General features: G+C 45.7%; 2 protein-coding genes across 9 annotated transcripts in view; both read right to left on the bottom strand.

Annotated features, from left to right (window-relative positions):
- LOC135900284 (sodium-coupled monocarboxylate transporter 1-like) overlaps window positions 1-4,360 on the bottom strand; it is a 53,150-nt gene extending 48,790 nt beyond the window's left edge. For 2 of the 3 annotated variants that reach the window (XM_065429731.2, XM_065429732.2), the window contains exon 1: window positions 3,036-4,359. In XM_065429731.2, coding sequence (XP_065285803.2) covers window positions 3,036-3,374 — 339 coding nt within the window. In that variant the 5' untranslated portion in view covers window positions 3,375-4,359. Of the gene's footprint in view, window positions 1-3,035 lie in introns of all 3 variants that reach the window. The other variant, XM_065429733.2, reaches the window with a different exon arrangement.
- Window positions 4,361-18,893: 14,533 nt separating this feature from the next.
- Window positions 18,894-23,654, bottom strand: part of LOC135900282 (probable serine carboxypeptidase CPVL) — a 60,130-nt gene continuing 55,369 nt past the window's right edge. For all 6 annotated transcript variants that reach the window (XM_070531945.1, XM_065429728.2, XM_070531943.1 and 3 more), the window contains 2 exons: window positions 21,662-22,028; window positions 18,894-19,728 (listed from right to left, as the gene is read on the bottom strand). In XM_070531945.1, the coding sequence (XP_070388046.1) occupies window positions 19,302-19,728; window positions 21,662-22,028 (794 nt within the window). In that variant the 3' untranslated portion in view covers window positions 18,894-19,301. The remainder of the gene's footprint in view (window positions 19,729-21,661; window positions 22,029-23,654) is intronic.

Here is a 23,654-nt window from a genome sequence, read left to right as displayed (position 1 = left end):
AACTGTCATCATCAACGGCTCATACCCCCGTGAGCAATGACCCATACCCCCATAAACAAGCAAAAAATTCAATGACTCATGGTCCCGTAAGGTTCATGACTATACTAACTTTGCGTGAATTAGCTGCCATGACACTACCCCTGTTGTCGTTGTCGGTGATTTCAATGTGGATGTGTCGGTACCGAAAAGGGAGCGGTTTACGCGTTCCTTAACAATTATCTTGCGGTCGTGACTCACTACTTTTGACTGAGCAGGTTAAGAAGCGATGAAGCTACACGGGTCACCAAATTCAAACTTCGACAAGCAATATAGCACAACGTGTGAGGGGGGCGTATTTCAACAGGTGAACTTTACCATCGCGCCTTTCTGCACATTTCAAGAGCCGCATTGCATTGCGAGTGATAGCGGCGTCAACGCCCCCTGTAACGATGGGCGTTGAAATGAAATGTATTTATTAATTATAATAAAATTAAATAAACTTGTATTTTCTTAACTCATCGCTAATATATAAAGATGACCAGGAATTTTATTTCCTTTGAATGGATCTAACTTTGCCTCGCTTGATTTTTAAAAAGAAACGCTTTTTTCTTTCTTAATGTTCGTTCCCTCCAATCATAGTCGCGCTTCAATCGCTGCTCCCATAACGACCCTTGTTGATGTCGGTGACAATTTGTACTGAACCGCTTTTCGCCCGAAGCTTAGGGACCCATTTGGGTCGACCTTGCTTAAGGCTTTCGCCTTAAAAGTTATTTCAGCTGTATTAGTTATGTGCCCTTCTACAATACCAAAAAAAGCCATCCTTACCACTAGCGGAAACCTGGCGACCCACCCCCCAAAAGAAAACGCACGAACTAATGACGGGTGGCGAAGCCGCCTCGAAGTTCCCGCAACGTCTAACCACGACGTCATGGATTTTCAGAGAGCGTCATGGAGCGTCATGGAGCGGACGCCGTGACGTCACGGATTTTGACATCGTCCGCTCGGGCCTAGCAGTAATCATTTATCGGCAAAAATGCAACTACATTGTATCCTAACGCACCGAAGACTGAACTGAGCAAGTTTCAAGAACGCATACGGATTCACAATAGACCGAATACGAAGAAAACTCCCTTTGAAGTTCGTTACGTCACACTGACGTAGTGGTGCGGAAGCTTTGTCGCGAATTTCAGAAATTGAACTTTGAAATTTATGTTCTCTTTTAGTAATCAACATATCACCGCGAAATTGACGCAAATTCGTTTTTTTTAATATAGAATGTTTTATCAGACTAAACTGACTTAGTGTCTCTCTTTTGTGTCCCGTTAAGCGATTGCAATTATGTGTGAGTCCCAGCCTTTCGGGCGCGTCTTGGGAAAGCTCTCGCAATGAATCGATGCAAATGTTCCTTCTAAACCTGTGCAGAGGTGTTGTGGAGAACACTTCTTTCTTAATGTACTGTACTTTCTTTGCCAGGTGTCCAAAGGGCGCACCGCCAGTGACTGACTTTTTTGGAGCGGCGTGGAGTGCCTTCGAAGCAGCGACTCCACTCCGCAGATCGAGACGATACGAAGAACTTTGCTTTTTCACTGCCTAGTGTCGGGTCACCGGGAATTATAATCAGGATCGATCACCTTATAACTACTTGAAAGTCAGTGGCAGCATGCTGGGTGAACTTTTGACAAGGGGAATGCTTCTGGGTGGTAATGGCAGGAGGTTGGTTCTTAGCATATAGCAAGCCTTTCGGGAAGCTAACGCTTTAGAAGATTAAAGGAAGAGTGTGCTCGTTTTTTCATTCTGCACTCACTGCTTGATCACTGGTCCCTCCTTTTCAAGTAAGCAAGGTAGCATTATTAGTATTATTAGTATTAGCATTAGCAAGGTAGTATTAGTAGCAATACTAAAGTAGTATTGGCACTACCTCACTGTGCGTGCACTGCGGACGGGAAAAGCGCGGATCTTACGCCATTATTAAAATGGCCGTGTAGAAACCTGAGGAAACCGGCTACTCGAGAGGCGCGTGCGCATACAAGCATGAACGTTTAAGAACAAAAACACATCTATGAACAAAAGGAGCGCAGATTTTGCCAGGAAGCGCTCCTTTCGCGACCTGCGCGCACATCCTGGAATCGGAAGAGGCATTGCGTATACGTATATACAGACACACAAGGGGCTGCACAGTGCATCGATCTGTGGCAGCACGAACTTAAGAGTTTCAGGGCCCGCATTCACAAACGTAGTCTTACGTAAGAGCGTTTCATCATTGGTTTTGTCATTGCTTTCATCATTGGCTCCGATCAGTCAGGACAGCGATACGCATAATCATAAGACGATCGCCGTGAAACTGGCAATTCATAGCAGACAGTACTTACGTAAGAGGACTCTTGTGAATATACGTTACCTTGTTTATCGGGATGCAGTCTGGTTTGCCGGACCGCAGTCCGGAATCATGGGGCTCAACGTCCCGAAACTGAACAGTGGCATATCGGGGAAGCCGTAGTGGAGAGCTGCACCATTAATTTTGTCCGTCTGAGGTTCTTTGACGTGCACCCAAAGCACGGCACGCGAGCGTTTTTGTGACCACGATCGCCGGGAACCGAGCCCGCAACTTCGTGCTCAGTAGAAAGACGCTATAGCCGCTGATCCAACGCGGATTGTGGTGACCGTGTTCACATACATACATACATGCATGCATGCATGCATGCATACATACATACATACATACATACATACATACATACATACATACATACATACATACATACATACATACATACATACATACATACATACATACATACATACATACATACATACATACATACATACATACATACATACATACATACATACATACATACATACATACATACATACATACATACATACATACATACATACATACATACATACATACATACATACATACATACATACATACATACATACATACATACATACATACATACATACATACATACATACATACATACATAGGGCTTGCCAGCTGCCGCCGCCAAAACAGAAGGCGTACTCCCGGTAAAGAAGTGCTTGCTCACCTCGAATACGGAAGTGACCCTGAGCCTGTAGATGACGGGCACCACAACGCGAGCGATGAACGGCACCAGGCAGAAGACGGTGATCGAAGCCCAGAGCAGGTGCAGCCCGTAGCGGTAGAAGTGCGCCGTCAGGCCGACCACGCCGACGGCTGTCACCAGAGACGCCAGGACAGAGAGGGACAGAGGAAGCGCACCCAGGCTGCGACCCCCGAGGAACGCTTCGCTGGTGCCACCGTCCCGAGCTCGTTGGCCGAACGAGAAGTACAGGCCGACCAGAAGGTTCGACAACATGAGCACGCCGAACACCACGTACTCGGCCACGTGCACTGTCGCTGCCATGGTACTTGTGCTGCTCGACGAACCGCTTGGGTCGCCCTTCTTTTTTTTTTGCGTCTAACGCCCTGTCCCTATAGGTAATTTAGCTCCTTGGCGCACTCACCCTCGGAGATAGTACTATGTCAAGACTTCGTGACCTACCCTACAAAGAGCGGAGACGCACGCCTTGTGCCATATTACGTAGCGAATCCTGATGCACCAGTTACGATCGAACTCTCTACTATGCAGATGACCGCAGCGAGGATTATGTATGCTAACTGCAGGAATAGCGCGATTCGTTGAAGTGATCGTTCGTTCGGAGGAAGCCTTACTTTTCAAGCGTATCCGTGGCTCGTCTCGCGGACCTAGACGGCACGATGTCGAGACTGGAGACTTTGCTAGCGGTTGGTTAACTGCGACTTCTTCACATGTATAGTACTGAGACGAGCAGGATGAGCAATGCTTGTTCCTTTTGCAGTGCTTCCCGTGACACGAGTGGGTAAATCCTCCCTCAAGCTTTGCCGTGCTAGCTGGCCTCACAAATTATCGAGTTCGACCAATGCACGTAGAGAGAAACACCTAAAGGTCTTACTTTTGTGACGGCAACGCGTCCTTCCTTCTTCGGACCAACACGGACGTCAACAGACAGATTTGCCGACGGTTCAACGCGACAGGTTATGAATAACAACAGGTTATCTACTCGGCCAGTGGCTTTCAGGCTAGTGGCGCCGGTTTGAAACAGACTTCTCAAGCTTCCGCGATGTTTACCTGCTCTGAGTAGCCATCGCACTGAACTTTCCTCCGCAGTGTCGGGGAGTCGTTGTTCTTCCCTGTCGCGTTTCTAGATTCACGCCTGCCCTTTAAACTTTTCTTTTAAACTGCAGGTCGCAGTTGAAAAGCCCGATGAAAGTTCACCTGCGCGCTGCCAGGATGGATAGATAAAGAAACAACCTTCACGTCTCCTCTCCAGGTCGCGATAATCGAGATAATTATAATGAGCAGTGTACTTGCGTGCGCGCGTCTTTACGCGAAGACCCCCGGCACTGGTTGGACGTCACGAAGACCTTAAGCTTAAATGCGCGGACACGCTCGCGTCGAGGAAAGCTTCCGCTGTCTCGAGGTTGTTTCCGAGCGAAAAGTTCAAAAAAGAAGAAGAAAACGTGCGTCGCTAAATTGGCTGTCGCGTCAGCGGCTCGTGCTGCGAGCCCAATTAAACAGAAGGTACACTCGAAGAGTGATCGTCACCTCAGGGCCCGACGCGTAAGATGTGACATTTGCGAACCACACACTCATTCGCGTCTGCTATGCGAATACCAAACGAGACAACAGCACTCGAGCGGAAATGTCGTCCGAGTTCATCTAACGTACGTTCGCGAGCAAAACTGCTGGAGTTCCGGTGACGGCCAGTCGGGTTGCCGCCCTCCTGCATCGATATTTTTGTTGGACGTGGTTTATTGCATTCTTTTATTACATTGGTTGAAATTCTTTTGAAATTAATTGGATGGAAATCTGAAAACAGTAGGACTATAGGTTAATAAAGTTCAGCGCTCCTAACGGGCTTCTGACGGTGCGTATAGTAACAATGACGTTGTCCTTTCTCCGCAAGTATTCGCAGGGTGCTCTGGACGCATGAGTCATAGTTATGTTGGTTGCGATAAACTTTTGACATCCAGCGTGACTGGGCGCCCTGAACAAAAAGCTATGCTGTTTAAGCGTCGATGCTCAACTTGATGTAGCTTACGTATTCGCAAACGTCACAATGTCTCTCATCATCATCATCACCTTCTTCTTCATCATCACCAGCAGCAGCCTGGTTACGCCCACTGCAGGGCAACGGCCTCTCTCATACTTCTCCAACTACCCCGGTCGTGTACTGCTTCTGGCTATTTTGTCCCTGCAAACTTCTTAATCTCATCCGCCCACCTAACTTTCTGCCTCCCCCTGTTACACTTCCCTTCCTTTGGAATCCAGTCCGTAATCCTTAATGACCATCGGTTATCTTCCCTTCCCGTTACATGTCCTGCTCATGCCCATTTCTTTTTCTTGATTTCAACTAAGATGTCATTAACTCGCGTTTGTTCCCTCACCCAATCTGCTCTTTTCTTATCCCTTAACGTTACACCCATCATTCTTCTTTCCATAGCTCGTTGCATCGTCCTCAGTTTAAGTAGAACCCTTTTCGTAAGCCTCCAGGTTTCTGCCCCGTACGTGAGTACTGGTAAGACACAACTGTTATACACTTTTCTCTTGAGGGATAATGGCAACATGCTGTTCATGATCTGAGAATGCCTGCCAAACGCACCCCAGCCTATTCTTATTCTTCTGATTATTTCAGTCTCGTGATCCGGATCCGCGGTCACTACCTGCCCTAAGTAGATGTATTCCTTTACCACTTCCCGTGCCTCACTACCTGTCGTAAACTGCTGTCCTCTTCCGTGACTGTTAAACATTACTTTAGTTTTCTGCAGATTAAGTTTTAGACCCACCCTTCTGCTTTGCCTCTCCAGGTCAGTGAGCATGCATTGCAATTGGTCGCCTGATTTACTAAGCAAAACAATGTCAATAGCGAATCGCAAGTTACTAAGGTATTTTCCATTAACTCTTATCCACAATTCTTCCCAATCGAGGTCTCTGAATACGTCCTGTAAACACGCTGTGAATAGCATTGGAGATATCGTATCTCCCTGCCCGACGCCTTTCTTTTTTGGGATTTTGTTGCTTTCTTTATGGAGGACTACGGTGGCTGTGGAGCCGCTGTAGATAGATATCTTTCAATATTTTTAAATTCGGCTCGTCTACACCCTGACTCCGTATTGCCTCCATGACTGCTGAGGTTCGACTGAATCAAACGCTTTCTTATAATCAATGAAAGCTATATATAAGGGATTGTTATATTCCGCACATTTCTATATCACCTGACTGATAGTGTCAGTATGGTCTATTGTTGAGTAGCCTTTACGGAATCCTGCCTGGTCCTTTGGTTGACAGGAGTCTAAGGTGGTCCTGGTTCTATTTGCGATTACCTTAGTAAGTACTTTGTAGGCAACGGACAGTACGCTGATCGGTCTATAATTTTTCAAGTCTTTGGCGACTACTTCCTTATGGATTAGGCTTATGTTAGCGTTCTTCCAAGATTACGGCACGCTCAAGGTCATGCGGCATTGCGTATACAGGGTGGCCAGTTTCTCTAGAACAATCTGCCCACCATCCTTCAACAAACCTGCTGTTACCTGTTCCTCCCCAGCTGCCTTCCCCCTTTGCATAGCTCCCAAGGCTTTCTCTACTGCTTCCGGCGTTACCTGTGGGATTTCGAATTCCTCTATACTACTCTGTTTTCCATTATCGTCGTGGGTGCCACTGGTACTGTATAAATCTCTATAGAACTCCTCAGCCACTTGAACTATCTCATACATATTAGTAATGCTATTGCCGGCTTTGTCTCTTAACACATAGATCTGATCCTTGCCTATTCCTAGTTTCTTCACTGCTTTTAGGCTTCCTCCGTTCCTGAGAGCATGCTCAATTCTATCCATATTATACTTCCTTATGTCAGCTATATTTATACGCTTGTTGATTAACTTCAAAAGTTCTGCCAGTTCCATTCCAGCTGTAGGGTTAGAGGCTTTCATATATTCGCGTTTCTTAATCAGATCGTTCGTCTCTTGCGATAGCTTACTGGTATCCTGTCTGACGAAGTTACCACCGACTGCTATTGTGCACTCCTTAATGATGCCCATAATATTGTCGTTCATTGCTTCAACACTAAGGTCCTCTTCCTGAGTTAAAGTCGAATACTTGTTCTGTAGCTTGATCCGGAATTTCTCTATTTTCCCTCTTACCGCTAACTCATTGATCGGCTTCTTATGTACCAGTTTCTTCCGTTAGCTCATCAAGTCTAGGCTAATTCGAGTTCTTACCATCCTATGGTCATTGCAACGCACCTTGCCGAGCACGTCCCCGTTTCTCCGCCGTTGACACACATTTGGCGTTCGCCTGCATAAATCATGCTACCCTACTAGAAAAAATTAACTATTATGGTTTTCGAGGCGTTTTTTTTGTTGTTGTTGAAGTTAATAGAATCATATCTCCACCACCGCATGCAACACGTAGTTATAAAAAGCTACGCGTCCGACTTGAAACCACTTATCGCAGGAGTACCACAGGGCAGCTTTTTAGGTCCATTGTTTTTTTTTTGTATCTATATTAATGATCCAGTGACTATTGACAAAGACGTAAAATTTATTGCATATGCAGACGACATTACAATTCTTGTAACCTAAAAAAAATGCTGAAGATCTCATAATTAAAGCCAACGAGGTGCGAACTTGGAGCCAACTTGGAGTATCGAATTTGAAAGCCAACTTGTCTTGAAGAAGCGCGAGCTTGTTAAAAATAAATGTTAATAAAACAAAGGCTGTACTTTTTAGGCCGAAAAATCGATATATTGACACTTGTACCCTTTTACAGCTTAACAACTCCATTTTGCCTATTGTTCCTTCTATTAAGTGTCTTGGAGTCATATTTGAGTAACATTTGTCGTGGAATGCTCACGTGGAAATGGTAATTGGTAAGCTCTCTCGAGTGAATACTATGCAAGTTGCGTTTTTTTCTTCCAGAAAGTATTAAACTTATTTTGTACAAATCACTGTTATTACCATATATAAACTATTGCCATATAGTCTGGGGCACTACAACGCTTTCTAATATTAATGTACTGCATAGAATACAGAAAAAGGCTGTACGTTGTATACTCGATGTCCCTTACTTAACACATACTAGTTCTCTATTTGAAAAACTCAAACTGCTGTCAATGCCTAACATTTATGAAAATATGTTACTACGAATTATATGACCATTATTACAAGAAACAACGTCACCCTAAAACGTATTTCCAACTTAATAGCAAAACATAAGGCGGTCAGTACAAGGAGTTCTGAAATATGGGAACTACCAAGACCTAGAACAAATTATGTTGATCAAATGCTACGTTTTCGACTACCCTACCATTTAAGTAAGGCAAACATAAAGTAATGCTTATTTCATGTGCTAGGATAAACATATATCTAAATGCAAATATGTATATAGACGTATGAATGTTCTTTGAACAGGTTCAATTATTGTATAATGATGTTTTTTTTTTGTATTGTGCGTATCGAATCCTTCTGTATATGTTACAGTATGAAACATTTTCATATATTGTGTCTTAATAGAGATCTACATAGTGCTACATCTGTTTTATTATCTCTTGTGTATTCTGTGATGTATTTCATGACTAACTGTATTTATGAGAATTACTCATCATGTAAGCTTCACTTTTTGTAATACTTGCTCATAGTTGTCATGATTAATGCTTCGCGGTTATTAGTGTGGAAATCCTATTTTTCCTATTACTATTGTATTTAACCGTGCTAATCCTTTGTTGTATTTTTTGCTGCCTGTAAAACGGGGCCACGGACTATGTCAAGCCTTGCTGGCTTTTAGTCCATGGTCCTCAGCATCAATTGTATGTTGAAATAAATTTGATTTGATTTGATTTGATGTGATTCGATTTGATCTTGTATGGTGCCAGGGTTAGCGCAGAGTATAAAGTCTATTTCATTTCTAGCCTCGCCATTCGGGCTCCTCCACGTCCACTTTCGGCTATCCCGCTTGCGGAAGAAGGTATTCATTATCCGCATATTGTTCTGTTCTGCAAACTCTACCAATAACTCTCCCCTGCTATTCCTAGAGCCTATGCCATATTCCCTCACTGACTTCTCTCCAGCCTGCTTCTTGCCTACCCTGGCAGTGGTGTCGCCCATCAATATAGTGTATTTTGTTTTGACTTTGGGGTTTCAGCGGTGGCGTAGAGGTAGAGCATCCGCCTTGCGTGCAAGAGGACCGTGGTTTGAATCCCGATGCCGCGCAATTTTCCACCGGAATAAAAAAAAATCCACGTGTTGATAAAATTGCATAAACAGGCCTGGAGTGCGGCCTGATCCCGGTGCCCGGTGACCAGAACGGGTAACGCACTCCCTCACCAGAGCAGAATTGGCCACCCTGGTGCAATACTTGGCCATAACCTCCCATATGAATACAACAATCAAACCCATGCCCTCAGTCCCCAGCAGTTGCGAAGAAACTGACCACGGCGGCGGTCAGACCTGTGACGCAGCGGAGGGCGCTAAGAATCCCTGGGTCCGGACAGGCCGCCATTGGGATATGAACCTGGCAACGTTTAACGCTAGAACGTTATCTAGTGAGGCGATTCTAGCAGTGCTATTGGAGGAATTATAGAGGGTAGCAAATGGGATATAATAGGGCTCAGTGAAGTTAGGAGGACAAAAGAAGCATCTACAGTGCTAAAAGGCGGGCACGTCCTGTGCTACCTGGACTTAGCGGAGAGACGAGAGCTAGGAGTCAGATTCCTGATTAATAAGGATATAGCTGGTAACATACAGGAACTCTATAGCATTAACGAGAGGGTGGCAGGTCTTGTTGTGAAACTTAATAATAAGAGGTACAAATTGAAAGTCTTACAGGTCTACGCTCTCTCACGCCACTGTAACGTCATATAGTGCAGTAATTGAAGCATTACAAAGCATTATTCGCAACATTCCATGGGGATGGACGAGTGCACTGGGCCACTTGGCACTCCGTGGTGGTAGAAGAGAAGCGATGGTAGGCGAGGAGGGGGAGGAGGGTGTATATAGGGAGTTCAGCTGCTGCAACTTCTTATTTTCTTCATCCGACTCTTCAAGCTTTCTTGTATCTGAGACGTCATGCGAAAGAAGGTTTAGAATAAAATGTGCACGCTGACGGCGTTCGAGTAAACAAGCCTTGCACGCTTGCATCTACTTCTAGACACACAAAAAATCAAGTTATTGTTTGGATTATACTTACTTTTATTACTGAAAAAAGAAGGTTAATCGCGGAGTTCTCACGCAAAGTTGAGTTCACAGAGTCAGAGGGCCGCGATGAAACATAACCTTGTTCAGCTAGCACTGTTGGGCTTTGTTTTCAAGCATGCGCAGCACTCGAGTACGTAATGTGATGTCCCATCGATTCACCGTCGCCCTAAATGTCACACCCCGGCATCTTACAGTGGAACCAAGAAGTAGGAAGCAACATGTATTATTTTCATCATTTGGTAATGGTTGTGACGACAGTTTCGTGATTACTACAATATATACAGATTAGTTCGGTTACAGCCTTAGGCAGAATCTTGGCCAAAGTTAAATCTATACACGACCGTTGTTGCTTAGTGGATTGACTTGGAATGGTGTGGCACTTCAAAAAAAACTCTTCTAGCACATACTCAGTGAGCTATTTCTTGCTGGTTTTGAAATACCCACATTGAAGTCTCCAATGGTGATAAGAGGGGTAGTGTCATCACGGCTAAACCATGCAAAATCCGTGGTCATGAACTTCTCGATATCACACTTTGGTGTGCCTGGATGTGTATACACAGTGGATATTACAATTATGTATTTCGTTTGCGCAGCACACACATCCCAACAGTCGATGGCATTGTGCTCTCAGCAGTTACATGCATTTTGTCCTTTGCGTATATGGCAAACGCCTCCTGCTCGTGAGTCCATGTTCTGTTCGAAAACGATTCCAGTGTACACACCGACTTGAAACGATGCATTTTTATTTATAATTTTTTTTTTCAAAATGGTGCCGAGTAAGGACACCTCTATTTTGTGCTCCCGGCCTTCTTTCTACAAATAGCAATTCTTTCGCTGTATTTCTTGCGGGAAACATACTCACGCTAAGTTTATTGTGTGGCCGGACAACGAACTCGAGCTGCTGAAGTCGGGTGAGCAGGCATTCAACTGTAACTTGTGCCAGGAAACCGACATTTCCGCAGTTAGGCCTAGCGGCATCAACATGCTAGCCTCCCCATCGGTGGCCGCGTCTCCCTACTGTGCTCCCAACGAGACGGATTCCGTTGCAGTCGTTCACCTGATCGTCGTCCGTGTCTCCGACGCTGTCGTTGACCTGACGCCCCTTCGCGGCTTTCTCCTTCAGGCGCTTGAGAGAGTACCGTATACCTCAGCGACGCAGTGGCGCTGCTGCGGAATGATTAGGCAGCGAAAGGTTGCGCAGCGAAAGCGCGCAGGCGTCTGCACAGCAAGCCGAAGCTATGGGCGCTCTTCGAGCCGAGGTCCGCGTTCCAAGACACAAGCTTGCCAAAGAGCGCAAGCCGTCGTCGCCCACTTCTGCTGCTGCGCCGCCGGCGCATCCGTCCAAGGCAACGACGTATGCTGCGCGGACGGCTTCGCCAAAGACTTCTGACCATCTGCCGCGCTTACCTCCTGCACTGGATCGGCCTGCTTCGTCGAAAACTCCCGCTGCTGACCAGTTACTGCGCCTACCTGCTTCAGTGGACCTGTCACCTACCAGTCAGCCAACGTCGAAGAGACAGTCGATACTGAGTGCTGGCTCCCCTGACACCGCTGGGATTGTTGCTGCTTCTCGCTCCGTGTGCCCTCGGGCTATCTATGTGATAAACCTTGCTCCTGACACCCATGCCTTACATCTGGACGCCCACCTATCAGCACTTCGTGCAAAACCCCCGTCCAGCACTCGACTTAAAACCAAGTACGATTCATACGGGTCATTTCATGTGCCTGTTAATGAGGACTCCTATCAGCGTCTAAGGGATCCATTACTGTGGCCTGTTAAGGTTGGCGTGTAGTACCCCGTGCAAAAAGGATGCTCGACCACCATGCCTCATCGAAACGCGGGGTGAATTCCCAATTTGTTGTGGTTGTCTCGAGGGGTTGCCGTCTGTCTGGCACCCCGCAAAGCTTACAGGCCCCTTTGTGTGCGTGCGATTTTAAAGGGACCCTTTCCTCGAACTGTCAAGCTCTACAGAACTTCCGCGAACTAACGTTGCCTACAAGAAAGGATCAAGACACGGCGAGGACTTACAACGTCAACTGCGAGAATGGATCAATCGCCCATCCATAACCAGACACCTTTCCACGAACCAAACAGGCACCGCGGGTTGCCCCCTGCGAAATCAAGCCCGTACCACCTCACCTGGGAGCATGGATCAGCAGCCCCGTCCCCAACCAGGCAGCAGGGTTGCCCCCTGCGGAGGCGAGTCCGTGCAAGCTCATCGGGGAGGAGTGATCAGCTGCCCATTCACAACCAGACTCAGTGCCTGTCACGTGATGTTGACGTGAGCAAGATTCTGCCTACGACTTTAGTACGCCTATTTAAAGAGCCCCGCAGTGTACTTTTTAATTCATTCTCTTCTTATCTTTCTCCAACCATTGAATAAACCGTGCAAGTTTCGCACTAGAAGTCGTCTCGTCCCTGCATGATCGCCATGGTCTACCGGACGCCTGCAGCCTGCCGACAACGACACGCTACCCAATAGTAACGCCGGTCGAGGTTGAAGAACCAGGCGTCGCAACAGGCCACGCTCTTGCATCTACAAGCCCTTCAGAGGAGAACTTTACGATGCAATGATGCTGAAAAATAATCAGCGAGATGAAAAGAAGGATCAGTGATGGTGAGAGTTTTCTATTAGAATCTTCGGCGATTACGCACAAATGTGAACGAATGTTTCTACAAAGTAATTTCTTCTTGTTGTTTCCCCTTCATTGCCTTTACAGAGACCTGGTTGTGATCTGAAATACCATCTAGTTCTTGCTTACCGCCCACTTTTCAAGTCTTCCAATGAGACCGCGATCCTTCTTCACCGGAATAAAAGGGCGATGGGGTCCTGAGTGCGATCGATCAATCATTCCGATCCATTCGGTGCCCTGATTTAGAATGTGCAACGGAATGTGTCTGGGCGGAAATTTTTGGTGCTGGTAATATATTAGTTGGGAATTTCTGTGGCGCCTGATATGAATATTGAGATGCACATGACTATTCTAGCCACTATTGAAGATGTAATATCGGCCCATGCTAAGTATAAAATTATCATAATTGGTTGTTTTAATACGCCTGGCATTCCCTGGCAAACTGGGGAAATTTCAACCCATTCTTTTCACTTATCTGTGAAGTGCAACTCGTTACTTGATTTTATATATTTTACATCTCTGTGCAAATTTAACAATATCCTGAACTCTTGTGGCAATGTGCTAGACCTATGCCTTAGTAATGCAGACGCTGTGAATGTGGCCTATGGTGATTTCCCCCTTGTTAAGCCAGATAAATTTTATCCTGCGCAGCTCCGATCCCACCCTACAGGACCGAGTCCTGAGGTGGGCTGAGGAGGTAGCGGAGGCCTACCACGACTGGTAGACGGACTTCTAGCCACATAATGTGGTGATGGACGCCTGCTGGGACTGGACTACTTAGACCTCCCTCTCTCCCCCCCCGGCTCCTCCCCTTTCTTAAAAGGGGAATAAAGTTCATTCATTCATTCATTCATCCCCGCTTCATATTTCATTACAATTCGCGATACCTAGTTGCAAGAGATTACAGTGCACAGCAACACCTCAGTCTTTTATTTCCTCAAGCGGAGATTACGTGGGTCATTACCACTATCTTAATAACGTGGACTGGTTTTCAGTAGTACAACTAAGAGATGTTAATGACCAAGTCAGGGTATTCACGAATATTATTCACGATGGAAGGAATAACTTTGTACTACTAAAAGGTGCTAAACGCTCTAAATTTCCCCGCTGGCTTTCGGTTGAACTGAATACAACTTTGAAACTTAAAGACCGTATTCACAAGGGCACAGCGTACAAATCAGGAACACTGGCATATAGATTTCAGAATGTACAGGCGACTCTTTAAAAGTATATACAAACGTGATCATTACATCTATATAGCACATGTGGAGGCTATAGTACTAAAAATTCAATGCCTTTCAGGAGACACGTCCGTGAACAGTCATCCAACCATACGAAACAAAATATCTATCTACTTAGTGGTGACAGCCAATTTGTTCCATATGTCGTGGATGGCTTCGCCCTACACTTCGGGTCTGTGTACAGTGAAGGGTAAAGTGACGGAGTTAGTGAGCTTTCCAGTCACCCTTTCCTGGATTCAAGTATATATCGGTCTCAGAGGAACTTGTCTGTAAGAGCATCAAATGCTTAAAACCGACTTTTTCGTGTGCTCCTGATGACACTCCGCCTGCTTTGATTGAGACGTGCCGGTCCTTGCTTGTTCCAGTGCTTACCGGTATTTTTAATTCTGCTTTTAAGACAAATACATTCCCAAAGACTTGGAAAACTGAGCGGGTCGTTCCCGTCTTTAAGTCAGGGATAAAAGCTGCGGCGAGTAACTATAGACTATTTCTCTCCTATGAGCAGCGTCTAAATTATTCGAGTCAACTCTGCACTCAATAATTTCATCCTCTATTAAAAATACCATCACTCCTCAGCAGCATGGATTCATATCGGGACGCCCCAGAACTACCAACCTCGTTAGCTTTATGATGCATACCTCTCAAGCAGTATATGAGAAAGGATAGCCGAATGTAATTTATTTTGGCCTCAATAAGGCGTTTGGTGTTGTATGCCACAAAATACTCCTTCAAAAATTTAGACAACTTGACCTGCACCACTCAGTCACACCGCTGATAAGAAGCTACCGACGCGACCGGTACTGCTGCGTTAGCGTAAATGGTCACTCGTCATAACTTTATGCGGTTGCTAGTGGAGTTACTCAAGGGCCTGTCCTGGCTCCTCTTCTCTTCACGCTATTTATTAACGACGTTTCGGCAGTCATTCAAAACTCTTCAATTTTGTTATATGCTGATTATGCGAAACTTTTCAGAGCGGTAAAAAATGTGAATGATTGCGCCGCTCTTCAGAAGGACATTGTGAATTCTGCGTGATGGTGCGCTGGAAACAAGCTGGTCATAAGTTCTTCAAAAACTAAAGTTGTAAGCTTCACGCGGAAGACTGACGGGACTTTATTTCCCTATAGCGTTAAAGAAGTTTTCCTGTCAAGAGCTCAAGGAACGAAGGACATTGGAGTGTACTTCGAAAACTCTCTGAGTTTCTCGCACCACGCTCAACAGACGAGGCGGCATGCACTTCGAACGCTCGGCACAGTACGTCAGGTGACAAGAGACTTCAAACAACCTGGGCCATTTGTAACTTTATATAAGAGCGTATGCCTTCCAGTTGTTGAGTACACCTCCGTTGTTTGGGGTGGCACTTGTAGGTCACATTGTAAACTTCTCGAAAATGTGCAAAAAAAGTTCACGTCTATATTTAAACATAGATCATGTCAAAATCTTAACATCTCCACAGAGCTAACACATACACTCACATTACCTACCCTCACCTGTAGACGCGAAAAATTGGATGCTCTTTTTCTCCACAAATGAATACATGGAAGAATCTGCTGCTCGCACTTGCTTTCTAATGTGTGCTTTTACATTCCGCAGAAAGGCACAAGAAAACAGCGCGCCTTTCAGCCTTCAGATTTTTGTGACCCTCTATCTAGAGTTCAGGTGACATATAACGCCCATTCAGAGTGCCTGGATATCTTCTTGCCTAACTTTAATATTTTCCTAAAAGGAGTTAGAGGAATTTCAAATACTGAACAAAAAACTCTCACATCTGTTGTGTGTTTCGTCATTCTGGAATCCATTTCTTCTGTTTCTCCACTTTTGCTTTGTATTCCCTTCGTGTACACATCTTATGCACTGATAAAATCTCTATTCGCGAAATTATTATTATTATGTGTGCGCACGTGTGTATGCGTGTATGTGTGCACTGTTTTTCCTGCGCATTGTTCTTTGCAGTGCACCAGCACCAGAACCCTCGAGGTTGTTTCTGGGCAGTTTAACAAACACATTTGATTGACTTTATTATTATTATTATTATTATTATTATTATTATTATTATTATTATTATTATTATTATTATTATTATTATTATTATTATTATTATTATTATTATTATTATCATCATCATCATCTCCGTGATCGGCTCAGCCTCACCGTTTTTAACTGCTGACGCAGAAACGCGAAAAGTGCATGGAACCCTAGCCATGCACATGCAGCGAATTCGCTGTAAAAACACTTCGGCCCTCTCACGTGATCGCTGCTGAATAAGCTTCGGCGTAACTTGAGTGTTTTTGAGCAACAGTATACGCGCTTATAACGATAGCATTGTCTAGAGCTACACGAACACTGTTTATCTTGAAACTAGCGAGTTGTAACGTTGACAGGCAACAATTCGGACACGAGAATGCCCATAAAGAATACACACACGCAGCGACACACGCAGACCTATTCCTCGTGGATATTATCTCGCCTATCGCATATGTCTTCATTGTAAATACATCGAAAGAACATATAAATATATATGCAGATCCGCTTGCCAATATACAGGTGTGTTATTACCCTTCATGGTATATACCACTCGATCTCAACAGGGGTTCCACGAAACCATGGGATGTCGTTCAGAGACGCTATTAGACTTTTTTCTTGTCTGTTTTCGAAAGTCATAACGGCGTCCTTACTTGACGCGCTTGTGTGATAGAACGAATTATCAACGGCGTAAGTACATAGGAGCTAATAAATAAACACGAAGGGCACTCCGTCACCCGACTCACTTCAAGCTGATCCCCCTGTACGTATGCTACAATGGCCTGTAGGGCGTTCAATGGTAAACATGGTTTGGCATAATCTTGGGGAACAATTAACGAAATCCGGGCTGAGAAAACGCCAGCCAAAATTTATTCAATCGAACGTTTCGGTGCATGAAACGCTTCCCAGCACGGCGTTTCTTGTATCGGTAAAGAGAAACATTTAAAGAAAACAGAAAAGAAAACAGCAGCGCACACAAGAAAAGGCGAGCGTTAACTTAGAACTAAGAAAGCAGGAGGAAAAAAACTTAGTTCGTCGTTAAGATACGCAGACTATAAGCCATGCATGTTTATCGAGGAGTCAACTGACACGGTTACTGAAAGCGAACGTTCACCCGCAGAAGTGTGCGATTCTTCGTAAGTAGCCGTCGCGGTGCAAGTGGTGCGCTCGCGCTCATTGCGCCATCGCGGGGGAACTGTTTGCAGGCCAGTCACGTGGCAGCCCGGACAAAACTCGGACACGTGTGCGCACTGCCCGTGTAAGCTTTTCCTGGCCGCTCCGTTCTGGTTCGGCTCAAAACGTTGCCAAACACGAACGGCAGCCACTGCGTGTCACCGACTAAAAGAGAGCTTCATGGTGCGGAGTTGCCGCTCACAGCTCCTTTGGCTGTGAAGCCACAAATACCGGCAGACCTACTGTGAGGCACATACTGTCGCATTATTCTAGCGCTAATTTGTTGTTATCACGACGGCGGCTATATACAAAGCCAAGGGTAGTTTTCAAGTGTCCACACACTAAGAGAAGATCGATTTCGCCGCCCAGCGTGTAGAACAGTTACAGCCACGATATAGCTAGCAAATTACTGCTCCCGGTGATGATGTTTCTACGCTGTATCAAGCCATATTATATTTAAAAAAACATTCTATACCTCGGATCATCATATGACGATGCTCCGATATTGTGTTGCTCATCAGCCTACATATTAGTTTACGAATACCCACAGTTACATCGAAACGCTGAACTAAGGTTGACGCATTTTAAGAGACTCTGTAGTTGCCGAGTGTTTTGCGAAAACGTCTCATGATCGCACTGGTTCGATAGATTCAGAAAGGCTGAGCCGATGACTTCTGCGAAATTGCATTACTGTGGGACGCTACGCTCCACCTAAAGGGCGAGTCTGACAAAAAAATTTCTATAAACGAGACTGATAGCTGCCTACATGTTGACTCAGGTACGCGCCTCGCAGCTTTGTTTCTTGCCACGTACTCACATTCGATATCAATGTGTACCCGCCGCAGGTGCTTAGCGGCTTTGGCGTTGGCCTGCTAAGCCCGAGGTTGCGAGATCAAACCTGCTGGTTTTGGCACGCAAAGCCCCATAATTTAGTTTTAACCGATAACGTGTACGCAAACTTCGCTAATTAACAAGTTCGTGCGCAATCCGTTTGCCACGATAAAAAAAGCCAAAAAAAACGAAAGCAAAGATGTCCTGGTCGAGTAGTTAGAGCAGTTGGAGCGTCGGTCGTCGGAAGTGAAGGTCACATGTTCGATAACGGCTGAACTGTGATCTTTTGTAAACACTTTATCGTTCTCTTGACGACATCATAATGATCATCATGATTGTCGGCGACCTACGACGACGTCCTATATGAACTCCGCGGATGCAGCCTTGGTGCTCTGTATACGAGCCATCGTTGTAAAGCCGATGAGACATGAATTACAAAATGTGATACGCATATCAGTGAGCCCAGCTAAATGATCATTGCAAAGCACCGCTCAGCAGTACTGAAATATTCCCTGCAACATGTTGACACTCCAACACGTGATAGGAAAGAAAACCCTAATGCAACATTGACAGTTACAAAACACGAGATCTCAGAGAAGTGTGTCATTGTCGACGGAGGACAAGAGCTGCAAACTCTTTCTACAGAACGTTGCGCAGTATTCTGTATCCCGCTAGCGGTTTGTGGTTTTCAGCATTAGTTACATTATAACTTCAGCAGGTGGCATTCAGTCATGATCACCAGAGGGTGATACAACTATATATAATACAGCTTTATTGAAAATACGTGAGCATGCGCTTTTTTTTTTTCACTAGTTGAGTTTCACTGCGTTTCTAGCACTAAACTGACTTTCCGCTGTTTTCTTCTGACATTCGCTGAACGTAGAACGTCAATTAACTACGGGCACAGCTTTCAGAAATATCTCCCCACACATTACCACTCCTATTGATGCCATGAATACGACACAGAGAAATGCCGTGTGCGTCATTCAATAGCAGCATGTATTGCAACGAGCATAGAAATATATGATAAACATATGCTGAAATATAGGTATAAATTGCATAACGCCTTATGTAATGCCTACGGGGCCTTAAGGTCAAATAAACGAAATGAGCACTCTACAAACGTCAAGCGCGCGCGCCCCTTCCCAGGTGGTTGCGTGCTACTAAAAAGAATTGCCGTTTATGAACCTGGACATCATGTCCAGTGCCGCTTCCGGTTGATCGTACGCCACAAAGTGTCCCGCGCCCACGACCACCACTTGTAACAAGTTGCCGGCTCTCTTGACGTAGCCGGCCACGCCGGAGCCGCCGTGCGCCCGCCACACCCTGCGGCGGGCGGCGTCGAAGGACTCCGACCCCGACCACTGCAGGCTGCCGAGGAAGTTGGCCGCGAGCGAGTGCGGCACGACCGCGTCCAGCTGGCCGCTGTAGACGAGCACCCGGCAGTCCCTCTCGAGAAGCGAGACGAACGAGGGCTTCACGGAGCGCATGACGTCGGCCAGGAGATGCGAAGCCACTTCGCGGCCGCTGTTGAACGCCACGTTGCCCACGTGCACGGCCCTCCTGAATTCGGGCGTCGCCACCAACGACCTGCGCGCGCCCAGTGGAGCGGCCGCAGTGACGAAGCGCACGAGGAGAGACGCGCCGGTACGAAGTATGGCCGCTCTCATTTCGATTACTAGGCAGAGGTGCCGCCGCAAGACGAAGATTCGAAGGGACCAACAGTGATCGACAGATAAACAAGGGAAGCCTCAGTTTGATTGATTGATTGATTGATTGATTGATTGATTGATTGATTGATTGATTGATTGATTGATTGATTGATTGATTGATTGATTGATTGATTGATTGATTTTAACGTCCCAAGAAAACACTACCGAAGGTATGAAAGACGCCGCAGCTGAGGACTCCGCATTAATTTCTACCACCTGGGGTTCTTCAGAGGACACGCAAAGCACGGTTCACGAGCGCCTTTGCATTTAGAATTGCATCGAAATGCTGCCGCCGCAGTCGAGAATCGAACCCGCGACCTCGTGCTCAGCAGCAGGACAGCCATGCGCCAACGCTGCGGGTGATAGCTCAACCCGGAGCGTATACACGTTTGGGGCAAGGGGGCTTCGTCGGGGCACCCTGTGCGGTGACTCAGTGGCTGTGTGGCTGCGCAGCTCGTGGTCGCGAGTTCGCGATTAACGGCCGATGGTGGAGGAATGCAAAAAACGCTCGTGTACCGTGCTTTGTGTGCACGCTCAAGAACCCCATATGGTCAAAATAATTGGGTGCCCTGTACTACAGCGTCCCTCACAATTCGCTATGCTGCTTCGGGACGTTAAACTACAATATTTTTTGGTTGGTATTTCATGCAGGCACGTACAATTGGAGCGCATGCGGCAGGCGTTACCAAATCCCGACTGGGAGTTTACCACTACCATTGAAAAGAAAAGTGTGCGATTATTGTGTTGTAGGGGCGCTAATATATACGGCGCAGAAGCTTGGAGGTGAACAAAGAAACTCCAGAGCAAATTAAGGACGGTGCGAAAAGCGATGGAACGAAATATGTTAGGCGTAACGTTAACAGACAGGAAGAATGCGGTGTGGATCAGAGAGCAAACGCGGATAGCCGATATTCTAGAGTTCCAACTAAGAGAAACAAATAGAGCTGGCAGTCCATGTAATGCGTAGGGCAGATAACAGGTGGACCATTAAAGTTACAGAATGAGTTCCAGAGGAAGGGAAGCGCAGTCAAGGACGGCATCAAATTAGTTGGAATGATGAAGTTAGGAAATTTCGTGGCGCAAGTTGGAATCAGCTAGCGCAAGACAGGGTAATTGGAGATCGCCGGGAGAGGCTTTCGTCCTGCAGTGGACATACAAATAGGCTGCTGCTGATGCTGGCAAGTTGTTGAAAGGTTGGCTGGAGGGGGGGGGGGGGGGGGGGGCTTGCATTGTTTGCATTCTGCTGATCACTTTCGAGCATTTCTGTACACGTCGCAAATACTGGTTCACGTATCCAGCCATTCATGACTGCGTGCTAAAATACGTGGTTTTAAAGTACATCGCACTCTACCTAGAGTGAAAGCAGACAGGCCGATGTCAGCGTCTCAAGCCCTGCATAACGATACAGCGCACATACAGACACAGGGCATATGTGAAGTGAGGCCAGGCTGTGTCTAGCCCCCCACGATCCATTTGTAAATACTTGCGCGCAATTGTAATTAAGTCTTCATGAATATTCACGGCTATGAAACAAATTAGAATATATCCCTTCTTTCTATGAGGTTGTCTAGTGAAAGCGTTGTCCTTGGGCGTGGTGTGTCACGACCCACGCACTCTGCGGTTAAAGGCCACCGCAGACGCAAAGCATCTACTCTTGCCTCGTTTGTGATCGCTCGGTGACATGTCAACCACCTCAAAGTCACTGTCAGCAACCCCGACTAACAAAGGAGAATGACCACCTTCGATGTCTACATCGCTTGCAGTTGCTGTATGTCGGTTTACAGTCTATATGATGTTCGTTCTGACCATACCTGTACAGTTCTATGTCACGTCGCATCCGCTCTTCGCCCTGCAAGAAGTTGTATGGCGTGACGATGCCACTGACGTTCTTGAAGTAGGAAGTGGCCGCCTCGAAGCCTTCCAGCAGGTGGTCCATTATGCTGAAAGCGTCCACGAATCGGCCATGCCTGGCGAGAACGATCGCCCTCTCAGTTCCCCGCTGGATGTGGTCCGCCTGCCTTCGGTCCACCAGACCGACGTGGTACAGGAACTGCGCGTAGCCCAGCATCGTCTCCGGGTCTAGCCAGGCATTGCCGACGGCGATCCCTCGTAGCTTGATGTGCACTCGCGAGTAAAGGGTCGTGGCGATGAGGTGCGCGACAGCTGTGACGTATTTACCTGTGATGTGAGATGGCGTCGATTATTGGTCGCATGCCCACTCGGCCTAATTCTTCGGATCGGCACTGGGTTAGCTATATAATCTTGATGATCAGGTCAGCTCTCCTTCTTGAATTGTTTTCTAATTGCGCTTGTAAATTCCAGTTAGATTCAGTCTATTGTGACCAATATGATATACATGCTACATTATTACGATAAGTACTTCGAACAGCCTCTGGACACAAACAGACTAGTGCATATATTTCACAAGGAATACCACTCAAGCAGTGGCGTAGCCAGAAATTTCGTTCAGGGCGGGGGCTTACGTTGCATGTCGCCATCCTCCTTAAGAGGAAGCTTGAGCTCGGGTGCGCCTATCTAAATACATGTAGAAGGCGAATTCGTGTTTCTCGGCAGCCACTGCACCAAATTTGACGAAGTTTGTTGCATTGAAAAGAAAAACTTGGGCGGGGGGGGGGGGGGGGTACTAGTGACTGCTGGTTTCGAATTTCTCATTTAGGTCTTCAATATTTTATTAAAAATTGTCTAAAATCGCAAACTTTCAGCAAATGAAACTGTCAAGTTTAAAACTCTGTAACTCAACAATGAAAAATGGTACCGCAATTCTGTGAATTTCATCTAATAGCACGTTTACAGCGGACAAAATTGGTATGTTACATATGAATCTAAAGAAATTAGTATTATGGAAACACGGCTTTTGCAGAACCTTTGTACACAACGTAACCGATCCACGTAAGATACAAATTGGCATACCAAATTTGTCCGCTTTGACCGTTATAATAGATGCCGTTGACAGAACCGCGATATCTGTTCTTGATGCACAGCTGTTAGTTTGTAAACGTCGTGCTCCTATTTCTTTCGAACTTTCAAACTTTTTTGAAATATTTTGTACCAAATTCAGGCTCTAAATCGAAATTCCGCTTCCAACAGACACTACAATTCAACTTTCTCTCTCAAATGCAACAAATTTCATTAACAGTGATCCAGAGGTTATCTCAGAAAAGCGCTTCTGCATTTTACGTGTGTTTGAATAGGCCGCGTAGGAGTGGGGCCCAAGCTAAAGATTGCTCATAAACAATTTGTCGAGGGATCAAATACATGAATAATAATTGCATTGCCATTGCCCAAGATGCTGTAAACGAATTCTTGAACGCTACGCTCCGTAAAAACAAGTAAAATATATCATTCTTCATAAAAGAATATACTCGTATGTGCCAAAAAGTGTGTCCAAAATAACTGATATCAATGCTTCCATGTTTTTTGTCTATTTAATAAGTAAAAAAAATATCACACGAACTTTAGAACTATATCAGTTCGAAACCAGCAAAGCAGTGCATGCCACTGATATGAAAAATGTAAAGGCCATGAAATGAAAAAGTTGAGGACAAATATGTTAATGAAACTTTGTCATTCAAGAACCGTGTTTACATTCATGCACGTATGCAACGGCCAGTGTAATATATCAATGACGCAGGCATTTGTTCCAATGTATTACGCAGGAGCAGTTGTCACCAGCCGTGTATCGTCACCGAACTTATAGTCGCAACAGAGAGCACGTATAAAAAACAGGAGTTCTGCAAAATATACGAAGGCGAGTCAAATGAAAGTGAGCCAATGCGAATATAT

Source organism: Dermacentor albipictus, chromosome 1 (assembly GCF_038994185.2).
Source record: "Dermacentor albipictus isolate Rhodes 1998 colony chromosome 1, USDA_Dalb.pri_finalv2, whole genome shotgun sequence".
Classification (NCBI taxonomy): Eukaryota; Metazoa; Arthropoda; class Arachnida; order Ixodida; family Ixodidae; genus Dermacentor; species Dermacentor albipictus.
Note: the sequence above shows the minus strand (reverse complement) of the source record. Positions and strands in the feature narration are given on the sequence as shown.